At 42.5% G+C, this 21,605-nt stretch overlaps 1 protein-coding gene across 1 annotated transcript in view; it reads left to right on the top strand.

Moving 5' to 3' along the window:
- Positions 1-21,605, top strand: part of CTNNA1 (catenin alpha 1) — a 122,902-nt gene that overhangs the window by 2,298 nt on the left and 98,999 nt on the right. Inside the window, exons 2-3 of the mRNA XM_074155901.1 lie at positions 14,164-14,270; positions 16,331-16,526. Of these exons, the coding sequence (XP_074012002.1) occupies positions 14,166-14,270; positions 16,331-16,526 (301 nt within the window). The 5' untranslated portion in view covers positions 14,164-14,165. The remainder of the gene's footprint in view (positions 1-14,163; positions 14,271-16,330; positions 16,527-21,605) is intronic.

The following is a 21,605-nucleotide window of genomic DNA, read 5'->3' as shown; positions in this document are numbered from 1 at the left end:
AACAGGTCTACTCATCCTAGGTGGACAGGAAGGCTAGTCTGGAGTGAATACCTCTGTGGCCATGAGATTTCTGTTAAAGGACTTGCTGTGTTCGGTTTTACTGGCATCTTTCGGCTTTGCTGGACACTAAAGGAAATGTGATGAATAAAAGAGGACTGAGTATTATTCTGTTAGGACAGTGCCATATTGAGACAGCCATCCAACATGGTGATGAATGCCTGTTGTTGTTTTCTAGTGTCATGCTGCCTTAACTGGAAATCACTCAAATTCTTGTGCTGTGGAACTTTAATGTATATAACCTTGAGGTTTTGGATCCTTTACTACTCTGGGAATTCACCTTAATTTAGTTTTATAGCTAATCTGGAATAGCTCTATTCAGTGAGTTTATAGCTCATGCGTTGGTTAAACAGAGTTGCAGCTTTAGAGAAAGTGCAGATGTTTGACAATTACTACTTTTAACTCCATACTATTTTAATCCAGCATATGAGACTTAAAATAGAGCCTACGCACAAAATTGTATCCAGCACCCTTACTGGAGGAGCTATGCTGGAAAGACCAGCATTGAGAGTGACCTGCTGTGCCGCAGAGCTGGGTGCAAATAGGTTTATTGAGGTAAAGGAATCGCAGGAGGAATGCAGTCACTGGGGCTGGAGGTGGGATCTTTCTCCTTGAATGACTGAGGCTCGTTATCTTCCAGTCAGGGTGAGAATGGGTGTTAACTCCCGGTTTCTGGTGTGCAGTGGGTTGGTAGAGACTCTTGTATTGGCAAATCTTATGATTCATAATTCCTTCTTGACTTTTTTTTTTTAAAGTGCCAGTTACTACAAATTTTTGTTTGTTAATCCTAGATGAACTACCTAAAACATCTGCTGGTCCTTGGACATGTGTTTACAAACAGCTCTGGTGGAATTGGAGAGGAGTAACATTTTTTTTCTCTGTGCTTTATAAAGTGATAGAAATTATTAAATACGCAGATCTAAACTAACACGGTTTGCAAAGGGAAATTCTCCCCCAAACTACTGACGTTCCCTTCTGTTATAATTTTTCTAACTTAGAAGACATCTACTTGATTAATCGTTTAGACTCATGAGAATCTCTTTTGAAAGACTTTAAATTCAGGCATCTATGGATGGAAAAAGCAAATTTGAGGCCAGCTATAGCTAAAGGGATAATAGTTACCAAGGTAGGGAGTGGAGCAGTACTGAGAACATGAAACCAAGCTGGATGCCAGTCGGTTCCCCGGTAGATGTGTTTTAATACACTGAGTGACACGGGGAGGGAGGAGTGTTGATGTACGTTACAGTCTCAGAGTGGGTGAAACTCCCGTAGTGTTTCCAGGGCAGCGAGGGCGTTGAGAGCAAATAAGCTAAGGAGCCAGCAGCAGTGTGCAGGTACGATTTAACTGCTGATAATACAAGATACAACTTAAGCTCATGGTGTGCCTTTTTGTCAAACAACAGGCAATTTTAAAGCTGTCTGTGCCCTGGTCTGGAACAGATGTGTGTACAACTGGATATACTTCAGAAGAATTTCTGTGTGGAGCTGATGTCAGGGAGCAAACGAGCTGTTAGAAGAGGCTGTAAGCCCATTAGTGCACCTTGTTCTGGAGTAAGCATCAACAGCTGCTGTAAGAAAGAGACTGAAAACAGTGAGCTTGTGGATAGCTGATGAGGGATTAAAATTAATTAATTAAAAGGTTTTTTAATTTTCTTTTCCTGGAGATTAACTGAAGGACATGAGGAGAGAGCACAGGCCAGGCACTTCTGTCTTGCTGATGGGGGTCGTTTAGGTAAATAATAAATTTGTTTCTTCTGAGTTAATAAGAAGTCAATAAGAATTAATGCTGTCAGGAGCATATGGCCTTGATGCCATCTGTGATTTTTTTTTTTTATTTTTTTTTTCTTTCTTTTTCTTCCCCTCCCTGTTCCCACTGCCTTTCGCCCTCCCCCAAGGGTTCAGAGAGTTTTCATTCACTGCATTATTCTGGGTACTTTTATAGGTGATATCTCAGGCTCTAAGGAGAGGATTCTTCTTTCTGTATCTTTTTCTGGATGACACAAGTACAGCCCAGAAGGTCCACTTAAATGATCTGCACAAAGGTTGAGCTCACGATGTAGCTTTACGTAGCCAAAAGGGTCCATTTAATTTTTCATGTAAACAAGGCTGAGCTGTATGCCTATAAAATGGTGTTTAACTTGTGTAACACTGAGCAGGTCAGCGTTCATCTTTGCAGAGTGCTCTTTTGATCCTCAGCTGCAACTGTAGATGGGTAAATGGTTTTTTTAAATTGACTAGAATAGGAAATTCAGAAGCAGCGTTGGTGAATAGCAGAGGACAGACTGGTGATATGCTGAGTGAAAGCAAGAAGGTGCAAGTGGGTATTCCTCTGTGTACGTGCAACTTATTCACTTTCTTGCAAGTATGTCCTTGTAATGTATACTTGTAAAACTGATAAAGACCTAGCAAGTCTTGCTGCTCGATGTTGAAGAGCTGCTCGAGATCTCGGATAATTCCTGATGGGCTGTGGACATGTTTGCAAGTGACAAGTTCCATATAAGCTTCACGCCCAATTTACCATAAAGTTAAATTTCAGCCAGTGCCTGATGTCCAGGTGTTTTAGAGTCTAAGCATCTTAAAATTTAAATTATTTATTCATTTAAAGGATGAGAAGTCACAACAATGAACTGGAAGTCATGAGCGGGAGACTCAATGTGATCTGATTAGTGAAGCTGAGAGCTCCATCCAGCCTAGTGTCCTGTCTCCATGACCCTTGCTGTCAGATTCTGGTTTTACTGGTCCCACCAAGTTTTTATTTAAATTACAGGCCCTTTGCCTGACCTTGGCCAAGCTGGCTGTTAACACCACTGGAAGGAAGGAATAAGACAGGAACTCCGGGGTTCATTGCTATTCCCACTGCTTGTGACACTGAGCAGTATCCTCTGGCTCCTTTGATGCCTTTGAGGAGTGATGGATGCTCTTGGGCGGTGTCTGGTGTCCCCCTCTGGTTCCCTGAGCATAATTTTTGACTTTTGCCCCCTTATTTTTATTGATCCCCACAATCATTTCACTTCCCTTCCCCGTATTCTCCCCCCACCTTTTCTTGGGTGCGTGGCAGTGTATAAAGCCAACTCTAAAAGCGAAAGCAACAGGCAAGCAATAAAACAAGCAATAAATGAGGAAAAGGGCAGTTGAGCAGTATTGCTTACCCAAGGTGCTGTGCCAGGCTTCTGCAGCGTAGGAGCTTGCTGAGCCAGGAGTCCGAGCCAGGGCTGACTCCTGTTGTGCAGATTGGGTCAGCAGCTCTGGTGGCCGATGCCCAGCACTGGTGGCCAGTCCCTAGCTCTGGTGGCTGCGCTGCTCGGCTTCTGATGCTGGCGGGCTCATCTGCAGGTGCAGAACGTCTGTCCCTTCCTTCTATTCAGTGGGTTCAGTTCAATGACTTAATTCCTTTTAAATGTGGAAGCCTGCTTGAGAATTGAAGGGCTTCATACAAGGTACCAGTAAAATGAAAGACACAGTGTATTTTTTGACGGGATAAAAAGCAAGGATCTGGTTGGGCTGTATGAAAAGCTCTGGAGTGGTTTACATTTCTGTTACAAAGTATGGCTTTGTAGTTACTACCACTTCCACTTTTTGGAAGATGTGTTTAATTACAAACCACTGCTGTTACAGCTGGAAACTCATTTCCTAACGAACACTAAACAATGCATCCTGAAATCAGAGATGTGGGGAGGGCTTTTAGGAGATGAGCGTATCCCTTGTTTTTTTACTCCACGGCACTTCCGCTGCTGGTGGAGTCCTCAATCACAATACTCTTATTTTGTACTGCTACAGTGAAGAGTGCAGTACGATAGTGTGGGTGGGTTTTTTCCCCTGTCCTAGCTGGGGTTAGGGAGGAAAAAATAAAGCCATAAGATGCGATAAACAGTAGCAAAAAAAAAAAAAAAAAAGGCAGCTAGAAGGTTTATTTGTAGCAAAACAGAATAATGCAAGTTAGTTGTGCAGGGTTAAAAGCTTACAACCTCAAGAGAAAAGACATTAATTTCTGGTCTTTATGCATCAGTACTTTAGCATCAGGTGTTCTAAGCTGATTTACTCAGTTTGCAGGAATTGGTTAAGACAATTTGATTATGTTTAAGAGAATATTATCATGGGCCTAGGGAAAAGTCAATGGTTATCGGCGAAAGGCACAGTGTTCAGCGGAACCGGAGGCAATTGCAGGCTGGTGAGAGCCAATTGAACAGGATTTCTTAGCTCATCTGTTTTTTGTTCAGTAGCTTTGTCTTGTTTCCTGTTCCTGGGGGTGAGGTGAAGGGGTGGAGAGAGAAAATGTGTCTTTAATCAAATATAAGTTGGTTTCCACTCAGTAAATGGCTGTGCTACCAGCTTAAAATAATTTTTTTTTCCAGCAAGACCAGCCAAGCAATGACTCCTTCCTCTCAAACCTTCCGGTTCCTTCCTGTTGCTTTTATGAAATGTGGGTGCGTCAGTGACTTTCTTTTTTGTTGTTTAAACAAAAGTTGCTTTAATTGGTAATCCATCTGCGAGGGCAGTGAGTTGAGAGGATTCCTGTTCGGGCGGATGGTTGTTAACTCGCATTCTCGCACACCACTGTGCAGCCTTAGCGAGTGTCTGCTTGACAGAAGGTGGTCATGACTTTGTAGGTAACTCTGGAAAGCATCCAGAAATTAGTCGCACTGGTGTGTTTTTATTGTTACTTGCTTTGCTCTTCTGGAGAAGCTGCAAAGTTCTCCTCAGTCAGTGCTCTCTGTGTTCTCGGTGGCTGCAGCCTTGTTGGCGGTGTGCGGGGAGAGGAGATGGTGTGTGTTAGAGCATCCTACCTCGCATCTTCTTCAGATAATTGCAGTCATTTAGAAGATGTTTAACTCATCCAAACAACGCTTGTGCATTGCATTTATGTTTGCTCTTCTTCCCGGGGTTTGTTTTTGTGGTTGTTTTTTTTTTTCCCTTCTTAACTTGCAGCTTGTGTTGGTGGAGATGCAAGTTGAGAGTTGTCTGGGGGCGTGCAGTGATGGTGCAATTCTTCTTCCCGTGAAACTAATTCATTGTTTATAGCTAAGAGATGTTGTTGAAGGTTGCTGTGAGCATAAAGTGAAATTCTCGGCCTTATCATTTATGGGCTTTGTTATTTTTTCTTTTTTTTTTCTTTAAAAAGTAATTGCTTTGTAATTTTTAGATAAGACTGACAGTGTTCCTGAATCAAAGTGAAGGACTGAAAAAGGAATTCTAAACAGCTTTTCCTAGAAACTTTAGAAAACATTTCACTTTGAAGAATCTTTATGCTCATGTTCTCTCCTTTGCTTCAGTGGCTGCTCTTTTTTCAGTAGCTTTTGCAAATGGAGAATACTATGGAAAACTCTTTTCACTCTTGTTTTCACTCTCTTGTAAGGCTATGAATTTTTGTTACACAGTCTTTAGTTTGCTACTATGCTGGGCATGCAAAGAATTCTTGCTTGAGAAAGAATATGGTATTTAGTCTCTGTTAATACAAGACTGTCCATATTCTCCATGTTTAAGCAAATTGTCTCTTATCAAACCTCTAATTATAGGAGTCTCATTTTTTCAAATCATGCGTGTCAGCTCAAACAACTCCAGTATTTGTATACTTCTGACTGTTTTAAAATTGTTAATGAAGGTCTAGATTTAGAAGATGTGGTCAGCTAAAAGCACTGAAGGGTATTGCATAACAACATCCATTTAGGAATGAAAATGCGGTTTGAGTGGGGTCAGATTCTGGTTATTTCTGACTCTATAGCTTAAACGGCACTTTTTATTGCAGATCGAGCGCTGAAGAAGATCAGAACAAAAATACCTAGGTTTTCTTTTCCTTTTATTGCCAGCCATCAGTGATTTTTTGCAAGCTAAGCAAGAATTTTGCAGCAGTGGCACATTCTTCTGCCAACTGATAAAGTAGACTAATTTATAACAAACTTTTTCTTATTGGAGGAATACTTGTGGCAAAAATTAATTTGTTAAAAGGTTGCCTCTTCTTGTGTTCATTGCTAACTTCGGGTTGGGGTTCGAAGAGCCGTGCTCTGTGGCCACAGCCTAGTTGTTAGATCTTCACTGCCTGTGTATCCCTAGGTGTGAAACGCACGCTGTGGTCCTGAGAGTGAAGGTAAGCTATTCTTCCGTTCTTTCCTAATGGTTTTAGGGAAGCTTTACACAGGTTTCCACCTCAAGAATAAGGAAGAGACGCTGTGAGGTCAGAAGGGCTCTTGGTAAGTGAATCAAAGTGGTCCAGCAGACACACAAGTCTCACCTGGGATCTACTCTCTCTCCAGGCTGAGTCCCCTCGGTTTGTTGAATGTGAGAAATGTGGCTGGGGTTTGAGAGTTCCAGGTTATCATCCCTGCAGGGATTAGTTCAAAGTTGTTGCTTTTTGCTTAAAATGCCCTTCTGCATGGCCAGAATGTTGCAGTCCTGACCCGAAGAGCAGGCAGCTAAATATATAGCACTTAAAAAAACCTGGTGGTTGCTTGTGCTGAAGTTGAAAGTTAAATCTTTCCTGGTGTTGGTGTTGCTGGTATTCAGCATAAAATGCACCAACATTATTGTGAAGACAGAATGAGTGAATTTATTATTAATAGCAATGGCCTACTGCTCATGGCACAAATGGGTAGTTTGGTAACATGTTTGGTAACAATGAGAGTTGCCTTTTTTTTTTTTTTTTTGGTGGTTTGTTTGGCTTTTTTTGCTGGGTGTGTGGTTTTTTTGTAGGGTTTTTTGGGGTGGGTTGTTTTTTGTTTGTTTTTGTTTTTGTGTTTGTGTGGGCTTTTTTGGGTTTTTTGGTTTTTTTTGTTTGTTTTTTTAAAATCATGTGTGTTTTCTAAAGCAGTGTCTTTATACCCCATCAGTTTTCTTTATGTAGTTGGAATCCCGTTTGAGTTCTGAAAACTGTGCAGAAATAAATTGGACGCTTGTTAGGCCATACCGGGATATCCATCTGGACAGTTAAATGGGTATAAGCATGAGTTTGGTTCTTGCATTCTTTTAGGATGTCATCCATGAACCGGAGCCTTAGTGTGACATAAATAAGCCGCTAATTGCCCATGCTTGCTGTGATTTGGCTTGCCATGCACCTCCTTTTTAGCTCCTTTGAGGCAAAACAATCCTGGCAAAAATAAAATGATCAGAGCCACATAACTGAAGGCAAGAGGCTGTTGTTAGTGCTGTCATCTCTAAAAAATGGTTTATTTGTAGTTGTGAAATCACTGCTGTGGTCCCAGGAACCCCCTAGTGAAGGGGCTTGCGCAGAGCATGCCTTCCATCCTCTACACGGTAGCTAGACCAAAATGGAGGCATGAAAACCTGTTGAGTGCATTCCTGGTTTGGGAATGAAAATAAGTTACTGGAATCCATAGTACTATAGTGGTTGGGAAGCTGTTAGGAGACAGCACATGCTGCTTTGTCAAGTGTGTTGCATCTCAATCTATTGACAACATGCCCCATGCCTGATTTCATGTGTCGGTGCATGGAATAGGGTGGGCTGTCCTTCCAGAGAGGAGAAGGTATCGGGCTTTCTGTGGCACGCTGCTGACTGATAACAAGGCAGCAGGCAGGACATAACACCCCTGTAGAAGAGAAAACGGAGTTATAAACTTCATTGATTTTTGTAGGGACACCAGATTAGGTTGCATTTCTTACCTCAGTAGCAGGGTCTAAAGATTTGCTAAATAAATAGAGTAGTCGAGAAGCATTTGTTTGTTACTGGCTGTGTAAGGCTTGCTCATGAGTGGTTTCAGATGCCTCTCTAGAGGCTTTCTCCGCAAGAGAAACAGAGAGGAAGAAAAGCCATGAAAACGGATGACGAGAGCTGGATCTGGAATGGCAGTGGTGAGAAAAAGGGTTATCTGAACCGGAATTTCTTCTTTTTACTAGGCTGCTTACTACAGTGTGTGGGGAAAAAATGTGTAGCAAAGTTGAATACAAATGTTTTGATAATCAAAGAATATAGTCGATGCAACATCTGAGTTTGTATTCGTAGTTCAGATTGTGAAATTGTAATAGTGAGGATTCTTATGGAGGTAATACATTCATGGCATTTATGGTGGAGGACAGATTTGGTAGCTGAGCAGACAAAATTGAAGCTTGAAGGCTATGTTAGAAGAGGATGTCTATCTGTTTTTAGTCGTGTATACTTGGCATTAAATAAAAACAGCTTAAATCAAACCTGATTAAATCCTCCTTGAAAAGCATCACGTATACCAAACAACCTTGACTGGCAGCTATTCAGTGGCAGAGAGGAGTAATGCTTGATTTGTGGAATGGGGTAGACACATTCATTTAGAGACTGTGAGGGGAAAGAGGAAAGAATTAAACATTTTCCTTTTTTTTTTTTTTTTTTTTGGATACTCTTAGTCATACGGAAAGAAGTTTTGAACTGTCAGTGGGGCATCATGAAACCCTTGCGTGTGAGGTGGGTTTAATATGAAGTGTACCTTAACCTTTTTCAAACCAAAAATGATTTGTGTTAAGGGTGTACGTTAGATACCCAATTCCCACAGATCTTCATCTGCTCTGTCTTGTCCTCCACCTTCAGCGGGGGTAAAGGATCTGTCCCAGCTGTTTATCAGATGGGTTAGATACTTGGGTAACAAATCAAACAAACCCAGGATTTCCTTGGGAAGAGGGAAGCTGGTTCACTTTCTGGCTGGAAAATGAAGCTGGTTCATTGTGTCATGAATCCCACCATGTTCTGTGTTGGCGACTTGGGTGATGGAATAAGGGCTATTCTCATTACATTGCACAGAATATCCAAAGACAGTCTGCAAGCATGGTAGGGGATAGGATTATCATTCAAAATAACTATGACTATGTAAAGAAATAAGCTGCAAAATAATGCAATCAAGTATGTATTACTGTGCCTGGGCTCAATCAGCTGCACAAAATTAGGAACAACTAGGTGGGTAGCAGAAAGGGCATTAAACCGGAGAATGTCCTCACAGGTATAAAATGTTCTTGGACCGTACACTTTTGTTAGGTTTTTTGGGTAACACAATGCTTGAATTCAGCATGTGTTCTGTTGTGATTGGCCAGGTGAGCCCCCCACTGTATTTGTGAGACCACTGTTTGAATACCCTCTTCCCTGAGAAAAACCAGAAGAGAACAGTGAGTGTAGCTAAAAGTTTTGAGAAAGCAGCCTGTCAGGATAGTTAAAATTTGAAGACTCTTAGAAGATGGATTGTAAAAGACTCTTCAGGTAGCACAAGGTGGTGGGACCTAAGTTGCAGCACAGGAGATGGGCAGTTAGATCTTCCACTGTGTAGCCAACAGAGGTTTGCCCTGGTCTGCAGGATCTCCTGGTACAGAGCAGGTTGAAGGTTTTAGCTCAGTGGTGCCTGAGACAGAGCCAGCACTGCCTTCGGCTGCATGTGGGAGTGCAACCTGGAAAAACGGGACCATGAGCGCTCGGCCTTTCTGTGATTCTGGTGGTGTGCAGAGCTCCCTGTTGAAATAGTGCTCCTTCATGGGCTTTTTGAAAAGCCTTGTGTGCCTTCAGGACACTTCTGCAAGGAAGCCACAGAGCTGCATTCCTATGCTTGCCAAAGTCTAGAAATTATTTGCATGCCAGTATTCTGGAAGTAGGTATCTGAAGTTATTCTTAAAACCTTGAATTACCAGCTTTTGAAAACACTACCACCTTTACTTGTGGCTTTTGGGAAGAGCACTCGCATATCACCCTCAGTGCATTCATCACAGCCTGGTTCGTTCCATGTGGGATGTAAACGCAGCCCCAGCAGTTCAGTGTGTCCTTCTGCTCAGGTCTGTGCCCTCACCTCTCCCGAGCAGGGCTAGGATCTGCCCTGGGGTGCACTTCAGCAGCAGAGCTCATCTCAGGACAAGGTAATTTTTATAGTTACCAGCTTTCTCTGAGACCATTTTGGCACTGCATCAGGTATGGGCCAGTGTGGGTGCCCGCTCAAGGCAGGTTTGTGGCGTGGCAGGGAAGGGAAGGGAGCAGTAGGACCGCAGCTGCAATGGCTTGAAGTAGTGTGAAGCAGAATGGAAACCTGTTCCTATGCTTTAGCAGTTGATGAGCTCTTGATTCTTTCTAGAAAGGAGGGGCAGGTTGGCCTGGGATGGCTCTGCTTGCAGAGCTGCTCATTGACTCTGGAACTCTGAAAGTGGCTTCTTTAAACTCCATTCTTCCCCTACCCTCATGTCCTTGCAAGCATACTAAACCCCATGGAGATATAATTGCACTGCTCTTGAACCATCTACAACAATAATGACTGCCATCGTGACCAGTGTAATAACCTGAAGGGTTTACAGTTAACGTGCTGGGCTCTGAGCATGGCTTAAGGTTAGGGCTTTGTGTGTCCAAGCATTAGATGTTCTGGGAGGGCACATCAAGCTGCACTTGATGCTCTGTTTTCAGTGGCACCTGGTTTGCCTCGGCTGTGACATACAGCTTTGCCCCCTGTTTCCACTTAAAGGGCTTTGCCAGCAGTGCCAGCTGTTGTAGCCATCTCCTCTTGCCATCGCCGGTTCCACTGGCAGCGGTATCTGCGGTGGCCCAGGGAACCAGATGGGCATCTCGGCCCACCCTGCAGAAACGGATTTCTCTCCCTCCAGCCAAATCAGTTCTTCCCCATCTGGTTAATCGCTCAGCCGTGGGGAAAGCTGTGCCAGTGCAGAGGGGGTGTGATGTGAAGATGGGAATGAGTTCCTAGGGGGGTGTGGGTGGATGAACGTTGGTTTTTAAGCAGCTTTTCTGCCGCTTATGAAACCACAGGCTGGGCACCGCAACTCCTTGTGTGGTGGTGTCTTTCTATATATTCCAGTGCTTCAGATTCAGTGATGGTTGCTCTCTTCCGCTGTGTGGTCTGTGCTGCTTTGTCCTTGAAATTCCAATTTTGAGTGCATGTGCTGCTGCATGTCCTTTGCATGGTAGGTCTGTGGTGTGGAGAACCTCTTTCTATATCAGGTGGGTCACCCCAGCTGTCTGAAACCAGTGCTAGGCTGGCCTGCGGTTAGGTCTGTCTTCCAGAGGATGTCCTCTTTCTTTATGAGATGTTGCAGTTATTGCAGGTGTCTTGGGAGTCATTGTGTGCTCTTGAAGAGCCAACAATTAACCACTCTCTGCAATATCCTCTGAGCTGGTTTACTACCTCTTACCCTATTTAAATACCAAGAGACAAGAGCTTGAGCAGTCACAGGGACAGGAGAGGTTCTAGAGAATCAGAGCGTTCTTGTGCCAGGAGTGTGACCCTGGCAGTTGTCCTTATATCCCCTAAACCCTCCCCATTCACACATGTGGTTGTAAGCTGTAGCCTGTCCCTGTATTCTTCACAAGTATTTAATTGAATAAACGTATTTACTACAGTGTACAAACGATATCCAAGTCACTGTTACCAAGCAGTGTATTTGATATCAACCTATACTTTTTAGATAAATTTCAATGACGTTCATACTAAGTGGTTTTATGGACCATTACTTTTGGCCAGTTCGTGAGCTATCATATTAACATGTTTTCAGATGAATTGACTTCATTATCCTACTAATACAATTAATGTATCTTCTCACGGTTACCTCGTCCTGCACTTTGTTTCTGCGAGAGGCAATAACAGCATTAAATATATAGAAACAGCTTTTACCTGGAAACCTAATGGGCTTTCCAGAGCCCTGGGTGTGTTTCTCAGAAACCATAAAGGCTTTCAGTGTACTTTTCTTGGCTTCTCACGTAGGAAGCATTCACGCCGAGCTAATCAGGAGGGAATAAAACAGTGAAATACCTTGTTGAGGGTAGGATGTTACTTGGTGGGGCTGAAGGGTTTTTCACAGCATCTGGGCCGTGACACAAGCTGGTGTGAAGCTGGACCAGCAGAAAAAAAACAAAAGGGGCATGAATGGGAGAGAAGGATAGCTCGTGAGTTCCCAGGGCTTAGTGATAAGGAAGAGGGAAGATTTAGATGATTAGGTAGCAGAAAGAAATCTGTCACTCTGAGGGCGGTGAGACCCTGGCCCAGGTTGCCCAGAGAAGCTGTGGCTGCACCATCCCTGGAGGGGTTCAAGGCCAGGTTGGATGGGGCTTTGAGCAACCTGGTGTGGTGGGAGGTGTCCCTGCCCAGGGCGGGGGGTGGGACTGGATGGGCCTTAATGTCTCTTCCAACCTGAACCATTCTGTGATTCTATGATAAGTGTCAGAGGTAAGGTGAGGAAGAGGATGTAGCCATCCTCAACCCTCCTGTAGCCAGCTCCCTGGGGGTCTGGAGCTGCAGCCTGGCATGCCTTCTGCTGCAGGAGCTGAGACCCTTCATCTGCACCTTCAAGCTTTTTGATCTCAAACTGTCAGAAATGTTATGTATGCTGGCATGGATCTCTTCCTATTCTTTTTTTTTTTTTAAGCTTTTAGTTTTTAAGTTCCGCTGCTCTCCAGCAGCGTGGGCACTTGGAGCATGGGCATAAGTGGGAAGCTGAATGCAGGTTAGGTGACTATTCCCGCTTTGCACCTTGCAAAGCCATACTTCAGTGGATGACAGCGTGTAGGCTTTTCAGGGCAAAGATGTGTTTTCAGTAGCGTAGTGAGTACTTAATCTATTGTATCGTGTCCCTGGTGTGGGAAAGCCTGGGTGATGTCTCGGGCTCAGCCTGCCACGAAGGTGCTGTTGAGTGAGGCCAGGTGATGCGAAGCCCTGACTTCCTTACGCCCTCTTGGGCTGAGCCACTTGAGAGCCCCAGAGGTTTTATTCTTCGACGGCAAACAAGCAGCCACGTCTCTGCTGTTTCTGCTTGTTTAACTGTCAGCGTCAGTATAAAACGGTTAGTTGTTGGTATGTGTTGTAAACATGGTTGGTTACCAAAATTAGTGCCTTGCCTCCTGGTTCTTAAAAATAATGGGACGTTGTGCTTGTCTGGCAGCTCGGGGACATCTGGTGCTGTCAGAGCAATCTGTCTGCTGAGATGCTATGCAGGCAATGCCCTGTCCAGCGCAAGATTTAAAAATATCAGCTAATAAGCTTTTAAAACCACTTCAACAGGAGCTACTTAGGAAAAGAGATGAAAGTAGACTTTGGAAATGTTTGTTGGTTTTTGTTTGTTTTTTTTTTTTTTTTTAAATATGATGCTACAGCTGTGGATTTAGTATAATCTTGAATTGTGAAGGCAACCCAAAGTAGGAAGAGCTGGAATCTGTTAAGTCTGAAGCGTTATCAACTAGTTTTATGGACCTGCAAATACTTTGAATCTATTTTTTCCTGAAATTATGGTTCTGGTTATTCCTTTATGCTGTACAGCATCACAGTGTTCATTATTTTTATTTTTTTTTTCTTTTAGACTACTGGTTCAGAAGCAGAGCTATTTTAGTAGTTTCACTAAACTTTCCCCATAACCATATTTGCTGTTCCATTGGGATGTCGATATAAAACTGTAACAGGAAGGAACGGCTCAGTGACAGCTTTAACAGATCTCTTCATGCAAATCTGCTTTTCCCTCCTATGTAAATGTGAAGGGGAAGTGTAGCAGATACGTAAGCTATTAAATGTGAACAAACTGGATTTTCTGGCTTTATAAGGCTTATATTCACTATTTTGCCTTTGTACTTACAAAAGGTGAGTTGGATGAACGAGTAGCTTGAATGAGTCGAGCTAGAGTCTGGCTCCTCATTTGACAGAGCATTTGGGGTAGTGGCTCATGGAGAACACTGGCAGGTTTCTGGTGCTGTTGAAGTCGGGGTGTCCCCTTCTGCTCCCCCAAGACCTTGGACTGTGTCTCAAAGCCGGACTGAGGGCACCAGACCAGCTTAACCTCTGGCTTTGTGGGTAAAGCGCCCCCATTGCCTGTAAATCCCTTTTTCGGTGCTTGAGAACCACTGATGAGTAGAGCAAACATTGCCTATCTTGTCATTGCTCTGATAAAATATTGTGGCTTTTGAACAGGTTTTGGTGTGGTTTTGTTTGTTTTTATTTTCCTAATCAAAACATACAGGTAATGTCTGTATATTGTCATAACAAGCAATTTTTTGAACTATCACCAGTTGAGCCAAAACTGATATTTCCAGAGACAGTATTAACCTACACTTACACCAGATGTACCCTGTTGTGTGTTTAATAGCATCCATTTTAATTTATTTTAAAAATACATTCCAACAGCATTAATAATTAACAAAAATGTATTCATGTATATCTTTCCTCCTTGTAGAAATGACTGCTGTTACTGCAGGCAACGTTAACTTCAAATGGGACCCCAAAAGCTTGGAGATAAGAACACTGGCGGTTGAAAGACTACTTGAGCCTCTTGTTACACAGGTAGGAGAGAAAAATAAATGGCAGGGGGAGAACCCTTCATAAAGATGATTACATGTTTTGATGTATTATTTCAATTAAGTAGCTTTCAAAGCTTAAACTTCGGAAGTAAAAACACTACAAAACTAAAGATGGAAAAAAGTGTACAAGTAATTTCTTTGTTCAGCTTTATTGTAAGAGAGTTATTGGGCATGAGTCTAGAGAGACTGTGCTTCTCCAGCACCTGATAAGGCACAATATTTCACTTAAAGTGCAGAAATGCATGTTAGCAACTACTGTTCCATTGCTGCTGGGCTGTTTGTTACCTGTATTTTGGATGATATGCTGCTTGTTTGTTGAGTCTTTACAAAGCTGTGCTATGTATCATGTAGACGCTGGTATTTGGGAATGACAAAAGTCCCTTCCAATGAAGCCATTAGCGCTTGCCAGAAGTAGGGTCTTACAAGTTTTTTTTAATTTGAGATGACCTGTATTTAGAGTTCCCTTTGGAAGGAGGCTCAGGTAGAGGGTGAAATGTGTGGTGGTGGGTGTTTGTGACCCGTCTAGAGCAGTTTTGTGTAGTACATAGATTACCAACCCCTCCTGAGTTCCACCCCAGAGCTACGCTTTTATGGCATTTGTTACTGTTTCAGTGTATCTTTTACAAGATATGCATGCTTGCTTTTAATTTCTGCCTACGCTTTGTGCTGGCTTTCTGAATAAGAGCTTATTTCTGCATGGTGTATGTTGCCCAGTGAAATGCACTGAGGAATACAGGAAAGCCAGAGTAAGTCTTGTAAATGTGAGCTCTGTGTATCGGGCATTTTGAAGATTCCTGGAAGAGACTTTCTCTGAGGTCTGGAAGAGAAGGTGCACTGGAGACACTGAGCTCATCTTCTTCAGCATTGTTTTCTTGACATACGGAATTTTAAAGTGACAGTATGAACTGGACACAACTCCTGCTAAGCATGAACTGTAACCATCAAATTATTTATGATATTTACATCTCCCTTTAATCACTGAGCTGCTGTCCTTACTTCTGAAACAGCCTGCCATTTGTTCCCCCCCCAGCATTCACATGAGCACTTGGATGATCTATATATTGTAAAAAAGCTTTTTAGCTGGAGTTAGTGGTGGAGTAAGAGAATTTCTTTGGGAGAAATTGACCTAATTTGGCAAACTTTACTGAGCGAACTTGTTTATAGGACCGTTTTGTCCAAGTTCAGTGTCTGTAACTTAATCCTCAAGTAGTGTGATAGGCTGTGCTGGCCATCCCAAATTTTGTGAATGATTTGACTGGTGAAATGCAGAGAGGAAAGTAGATTAAGTTGCCTTGTTGCACCCAACTGATGGCTTTCCCTCTCTGAATCAACCTGCTGAGAAGATGGATTCAGCTCTGAGGACCTTTATGGCACCAGTCCTTGGGCTTCCCAGAGTAGTAATATTTTTAGCGTTGTAATTTAACGTCCCTGTGAAGTAGCTTTGTATGCAGTTTCCTAGACTTAACAAAAAGGAAAATATTTGTTGATTCAGGAGGATTCTGAGAGTTTGGTTTGGGTTGTTTCAGGGAAATGATGAGCTCTAGGAAGCCTTGCTCTGCGTTTAGTCCATTGGCTGTAGTACTGTTTCGGACTGAAAAGATACTGTGTTGCTAGATCTCCGTAGATAATGGCTTCAACCTTTTTTGGGGTCTTTTATGCCTGGAGAGTTATCCCAAGCTAATTATTCCCAACTTGGGTCCTTTTTATGTTGTGCCAAATAGCTCTGGCCTGGTACTGAGATTGCAGTTTATCAAAAATACAAATAGATCTCAATTATTAAAATCAAATTTTCAGGTCTGCTGCTGATAAGAAAAATCTCTAAGCAGTTTAGCTGAATTTATAATGCTCATCAAGAAGCATGGTAATGTTTAAAGAGACGTGAAAAACACTTTTAAGTGAGTTTAACCTTTGGAGCTGGAAATAGTACAGGTATTAGCACTATACTGTCTAGAAAAAAAATACACATGGCCTTGCTGTCAAGCAGATAAACTTCTAATTTTTTTCATGTTTTTTGTTCTTTTTTACCTTCATCTATGCCTTTAGGTAACAACACTGGTTAACACCAGCAACAAGGGGCCCTCTAATAAAAAGCGAGGGCGTTCTAAAAAGGCCCATGTTTTGGCTGCGTCAGTTGAACAAGCAACAGAGAATTTCCTGGAGAAAGGAGACAAAATTGCGAAAGAGAGCCAGTTCCTTAAAGAGGAGCTGGTGGCGGCTGTGGAAGATGTTCGTAAGCAAGGTAAGAGCTCTGTACCTGACAACTTGTAAAACTATGGTTTTTCAGAGAAAGTAGAACTGTTCCCGTTTCCCTTTTGCTGTTATTTCTAATGATTCTGCCCCTCTCCACTTGCATAGATCCTTGGCTTGTCTTGCTGGCTTCCTTGAGGAATAGCATGATCTGGAAATTGGTTGTCCCAAGTAGCGACGGAGAAGACAAGCAGAAGGGCTGGGTCTTTGACGAGCATTTAAAACTCAGTTTAGGCTAAAAAGTAAACTTCCCCCCAAAAACGTAATGGAGCTATGTCTCAAATATGTCAATAACTTCTCCAATACTTGAACGTATACGCAACAGCATTGTAGGAGGAAGAGCTGAGTGTTGGCTTGACAGAGCCGGGTGTCTGAAATATGCAAAACGTAAATGGCAACAAACAGAATGCAAGGACCTTGATTAAATATTCCAGGCTTCCTCCTCCACATCTAATGTTGATTTTATCATTTTCTTCTTTACTTTCTTGGAGAAGACCTGCAAGAAAAGCCCATGGAGCTGGCTGACTCTAAAATATGCACTAGTAAATACTGTTGCTCATAAATCATTTATCATTCTTCCAGTCATGAGCCTTTTCTATGCTTCAGTGAAACCCAGTCAACTGGTATTAATGGTGGCGGCTGCTGCTGCAAAAAAAGGAAAACTCATTAGCATTAATTACTTGTTTGTAGCTGAAGTTGCACAGTGATGAAATATTAGTTGAAAATGGTTCTAAGTTCTGGATGAGCCTGGTTGACAGAGCAAAGAAAGATCAACATAAGAAGGCTGCAGTATAAGGGGCTAATTGAGTTGGCTTAATTTAACAACAACAAACAACAGCAAAAGACACCCCTTTGTCTTGAAGCCTTTAATTCTTGGTGCTCGCTTGATTGCTGCTCGGAATTGCAAGTCGGAGCTCGTCTGTGAGTACCTTCAAATGACTCTTGGTGATACTAGTGAGCAAGGGAACTATACTCAGCACTCGGGACTGAGAAGTTCCATTAGCTGAATATGTAGAGAAGCTGGCAGGAAGGAGAGACTGCTCTAAAAACCTTTGGAATGACCCTTTCGCTTGTTCCTTGGTCCTGCCTTGATTTTGAGACTACTTGATGTCAAAACCATCTATGATTCTGTGATCTTTGACAGAGAAGGTGGAGTTCGTAGCTGAGAGGTGCTAGAGTGAAATAACTTCCCACCTTAATGTCGTCTCACGTCTTCCTCCCTTTTTACTGCTTGCAGCTTGCATGAAATCTGGTGCATAGAGAAAATACCTGTTTTCTGAAGCTGGGTGGGTGATAATGAAACTCGAGTGATTGGCCTGAACGGTGCCCACTGCTGCTGGTGGTGACGCAGTCGCAGCAGGGCTGGGCTGCTGGGGCAGCACGACGAGGGCTAAAAGCCCATGCCCATCACAGTGCCAGTGTTCAGGCAGGTTTAGCAGAGCAGCTCCCACTAAGGAAATTAAAAAGCAAACAAACCTTTGAGGAAATTAGAAGCAAATAGTGAAAAATGAGATGCAACAGAGGGAAGGCTTATTGCTGAGAATGCCCAGGGGAGGACTGCAGTTCTCAGTAGTGCTAATAACAGCAAGGAGATAACAAACTCTCGGCATACGTGTTTATATACACTCTGTGCACTTCAGATGTGCTCCCAGTATTGTGGGAGACCAGTTGAATTCATGAACTGGAGAAATGAGGGATGTGTAATGCAAAACCTGAGCGTGTGCTTAGCAAAACTTCCAGGTGTTGGTGCCTTTATCTGCCTTTTGCAATGGGGGGGCAAATGTGGAGAGGAGAATCTGGGTGTCTCAGTCAGCACTAGGGTGATCATGAGCGGGCAGCATCTGTGTCTGATGGCAGCAGGGGGATTATAGATGTATAGCACAATTTATCTTCAGCAGAAGACAGGAAAATAGAATTAATAATGCCTCTATTTAGAGTAGGGAGCGGTTTAGTTACCATAATAAAAAAAGATGAATGAATGTAGACAGAGGTTATGAAGATGATTAGGACAATAGATAACTTGTCTCATCAGAGAAAATTAAAATTTTTTTTTTTTTAGCCCAGCAAGAAGAAGATTGAGAGGGTACATGATTTTAGTGAGCATGCTTGTTCATAAAATCCCATTTGTTGGGGGTAAAAACAAAGAAGTGAGAAGGGCTATTTAGAATGAATGATAGCATGACTACATACTAAATCAATATAAGTGGATCTTCAAAGTCTTCCTGATTTTTTACAATGGAAGAATAAATTATAACTTGCTTTAAATATTAAACAAGTTTGTGAAATATCCTAAACTAAGATTCTTGGCCCTTTAAAGCTTTGGACTTTTGACTTCCTTTAAAATAGGTGGACATCTTAAAATAAAATTTTGAACAGAGTAGTGGAGACCAAGAACTAATGTGTTTTTCAGACTAGATCCTGCTGTGGTTATGGAAAAAACTTAGTACTGGGAAAACATCTGATGTGAATGTCTTGGATTCCAGCATCCTCACAGCATTCGTTACCTTAATTTCTGCTGTTGGAGTTTTGCTGAGTCACAGAAGGGACAATATTGGTCTTGCCCAGTCTTGCTTCCCCCACTGTAGACTCTTTGTAGGGTTTTACCTTCTCATAAAGCATCGAAGACTGACTATAGGCTGAAATGGTCAGTTGTTCTCGTGCTGTTGGGGGGTGTTTTGGAACTGAACCAGTTTCTTCCCCAAGTGCTTGGCACTGGGACAGGCAGCAAACTCTGGGGCCAAGAAGGAAATGTTTTGGGTCAGGCCGACCAGGCTGTTCCTGTTTTCCTGGAGTACTGAGGACCACAGTTCACTGCCTCTATATATCTATAGGCTGATGAGGATGCAGGGTATTAGCTATGCTCTTACTGCTGTGTTCTTCCTATGGTAATTTTACATAAAAGACCAAAAATTAAAGGTTAAAATTAAAGCTTAAGCCTGTGCATAGGGTTTCAAGTAAGAGAATGGATGAATGGTCTTGTGAATGCTGTGGACTTTGATAATGTTTCATGGTTGCAAATGCAGGGGAGTGAACCTGCTAATTCAGCGTGGTTGCAGAGTGAAGGTTTCTCCAAAACTGAACAGGGAGGCAAATGATGAAAGGTTAAAAAGTTGGTGGATTTTTTTAACTGTACTTCATACAAGATTCATGGCTTAAGGACTTCCAAGGAACAGGAGGAGGCCAGTTGCGGAATAACTTGAAGTTAAACTCTGAATTCTTGGAAAACTCACCTCTCAAATTCTGTTGTGACCATTTACCTTAATTTCTTGGAGGAGTGCAAAGAGTTCTCAGTTGTTTTCCTGTGAGAAAACTGTTTCAGGAGTGTACCACTTGTGTTAGAAATAACCCTCCAGACAAGGACTGGAGGTCTTTGAAAAGTCATAACCTAAGGGAGCTCTGATGTGGCTCTTGGCAAACTGGAGGAGTGTTGTAGGCAGTATATGGATTTAACTGAAGACAAGATTAAGGAATTAACAGAAGCTTTTGTTGCCATGAGTATCAACTCCCATGTTGATGAGGCAAAAGGAGATACGGGGCCTTGACCTTTATAGTAGAAAGCAAGGGCAGCCTGTTGTGACACTGGAGGTGGCATTTGTGGTAGTATGGGACTTCAGTTTCAGGATCAGTAGAGTCTTGAAGCTCTAATTTTGTGGTTGCCTTCATGGGGTGGGGAATAGGCAGCCTCTAGGGAGCTGTGGTGGGCTGTTATGGGCGGGTAGAGAGACGGCCTGATGGCACTCCTTGTGATTCTAATAGTGCCAGCAAAGCAGCCTGGAGACAGGCTTTGAACTGGAAGGGTACAAGGTGATGTGTGGGCACGGATTTCTAGCTGAGAAAAAACCCATCAGTGCCTGTGTGTGTCCTAGGTCTTCCTTGTCCTGCCTTGCCTGTCTTCTCCGCCGCTTTCCCCTTCTCTCAGTGTTTGGATAAAGAGAGCCCTCTCTGTCATGGTCATCATGTACCGTGCTGCTGAGGAGGATTAATAGTGCTGTCTGAAAGCGCTGTCAGACCCTGTGGGCATGGAGGGAATGAGACTAGAAAATGGTAATTTTTCTTTTGATGGACGAAAAACTTACTATTTCTGAAATGGGCTTTGTTCCATTAGATTTAATTGAATTCTTAGTGCTTTATTGACAAGATCATAGTATGGCTACCATTGCCTCTTCACTTCTCTACTCTGTTTTATTATCTTTCCCTTGTAATATCTAGTGAAAATCTAAGGTTATATTGGAAAAGCAGATTACTCATATAAGAATTCCTACCAGCTATGTAATCTGAGCCTCATAGTCTGACTTCTACAGTGTATTTCTTTTAACTCTTGAAATCCCTGCTTTCAAACTTGCTGTGTTACCTTGGGTTCAAATTTGAAAATGAAAGACTATGCTGGATCCAATTTGAACTGCTAGTGCGCACACGTAATGCGGTAACTGTGTACTTAGGCCAGGGCAGAGCTCCCTCTTACCCACTGAATCTGGCTAAAATAAGTACCCCATGTTGCTTTTTCTTTGTAAAAGAAGGCTGGAAGGAAGGAAGGAGTAGCATTTTATTTCAGGACTGGCTTGTAAAGTTGCAATTTAAGAGATGGGTAGAGGATAATTTTGGGTTGTAACCTTGTTAGCAATTTCTGAGATTCAGATGAAGTGAGTGGCCACCTCTCTTAGTTGTTTTAAATAGGAAATAAATGAAAACAGCATTCTTCTCTTGGGAGCTGGAAATGTGAGAATGTTACATATTTGTAATGAATTTTGGTTCTGGCATATATCCTTGAATCCTGAGATTGTTAATAGATGTCATACTTTTGGCGGTGACATTAATTTCACTATTATTAGTCTTTTCCGGAAGGAATGAAGAAAGGGTGATGTCAGCTATGTAGGGCTTTTACAGTCTCATGGCTGGTTACAGTTTTTCAGCATTGGAGATGCATCATCTTTCACCCATCTGGAAATCTGGAGCCTCTTAACACTTGTTAAAATAATGAGTTGTGTTCCTCAAAGAGTTGGGTAAGGGATAGCTTTAGATTGATATTTATAGCTGGTCTGTACTTGGACAGAAGCTTTTTTTCATGTGTCAC

The sequence above is a fragment of the Numenius arquata genome, chromosome 11 (assembly GCF_964106895.1).
Source record: "Numenius arquata chromosome 11, bNumArq3.hap1.1, whole genome shotgun sequence".
NCBI classification, from domain to species: domain Eukaryota; kingdom Metazoa; phylum Chordata; class Aves; order Charadriiformes; family Scolopacidae; genus Numenius; species Numenius arquata.
The sequence above is the reverse complement of the archived record's forward strand: the minus strand, read 5'-3'. Positions and strand labels throughout refer to the sequence as shown.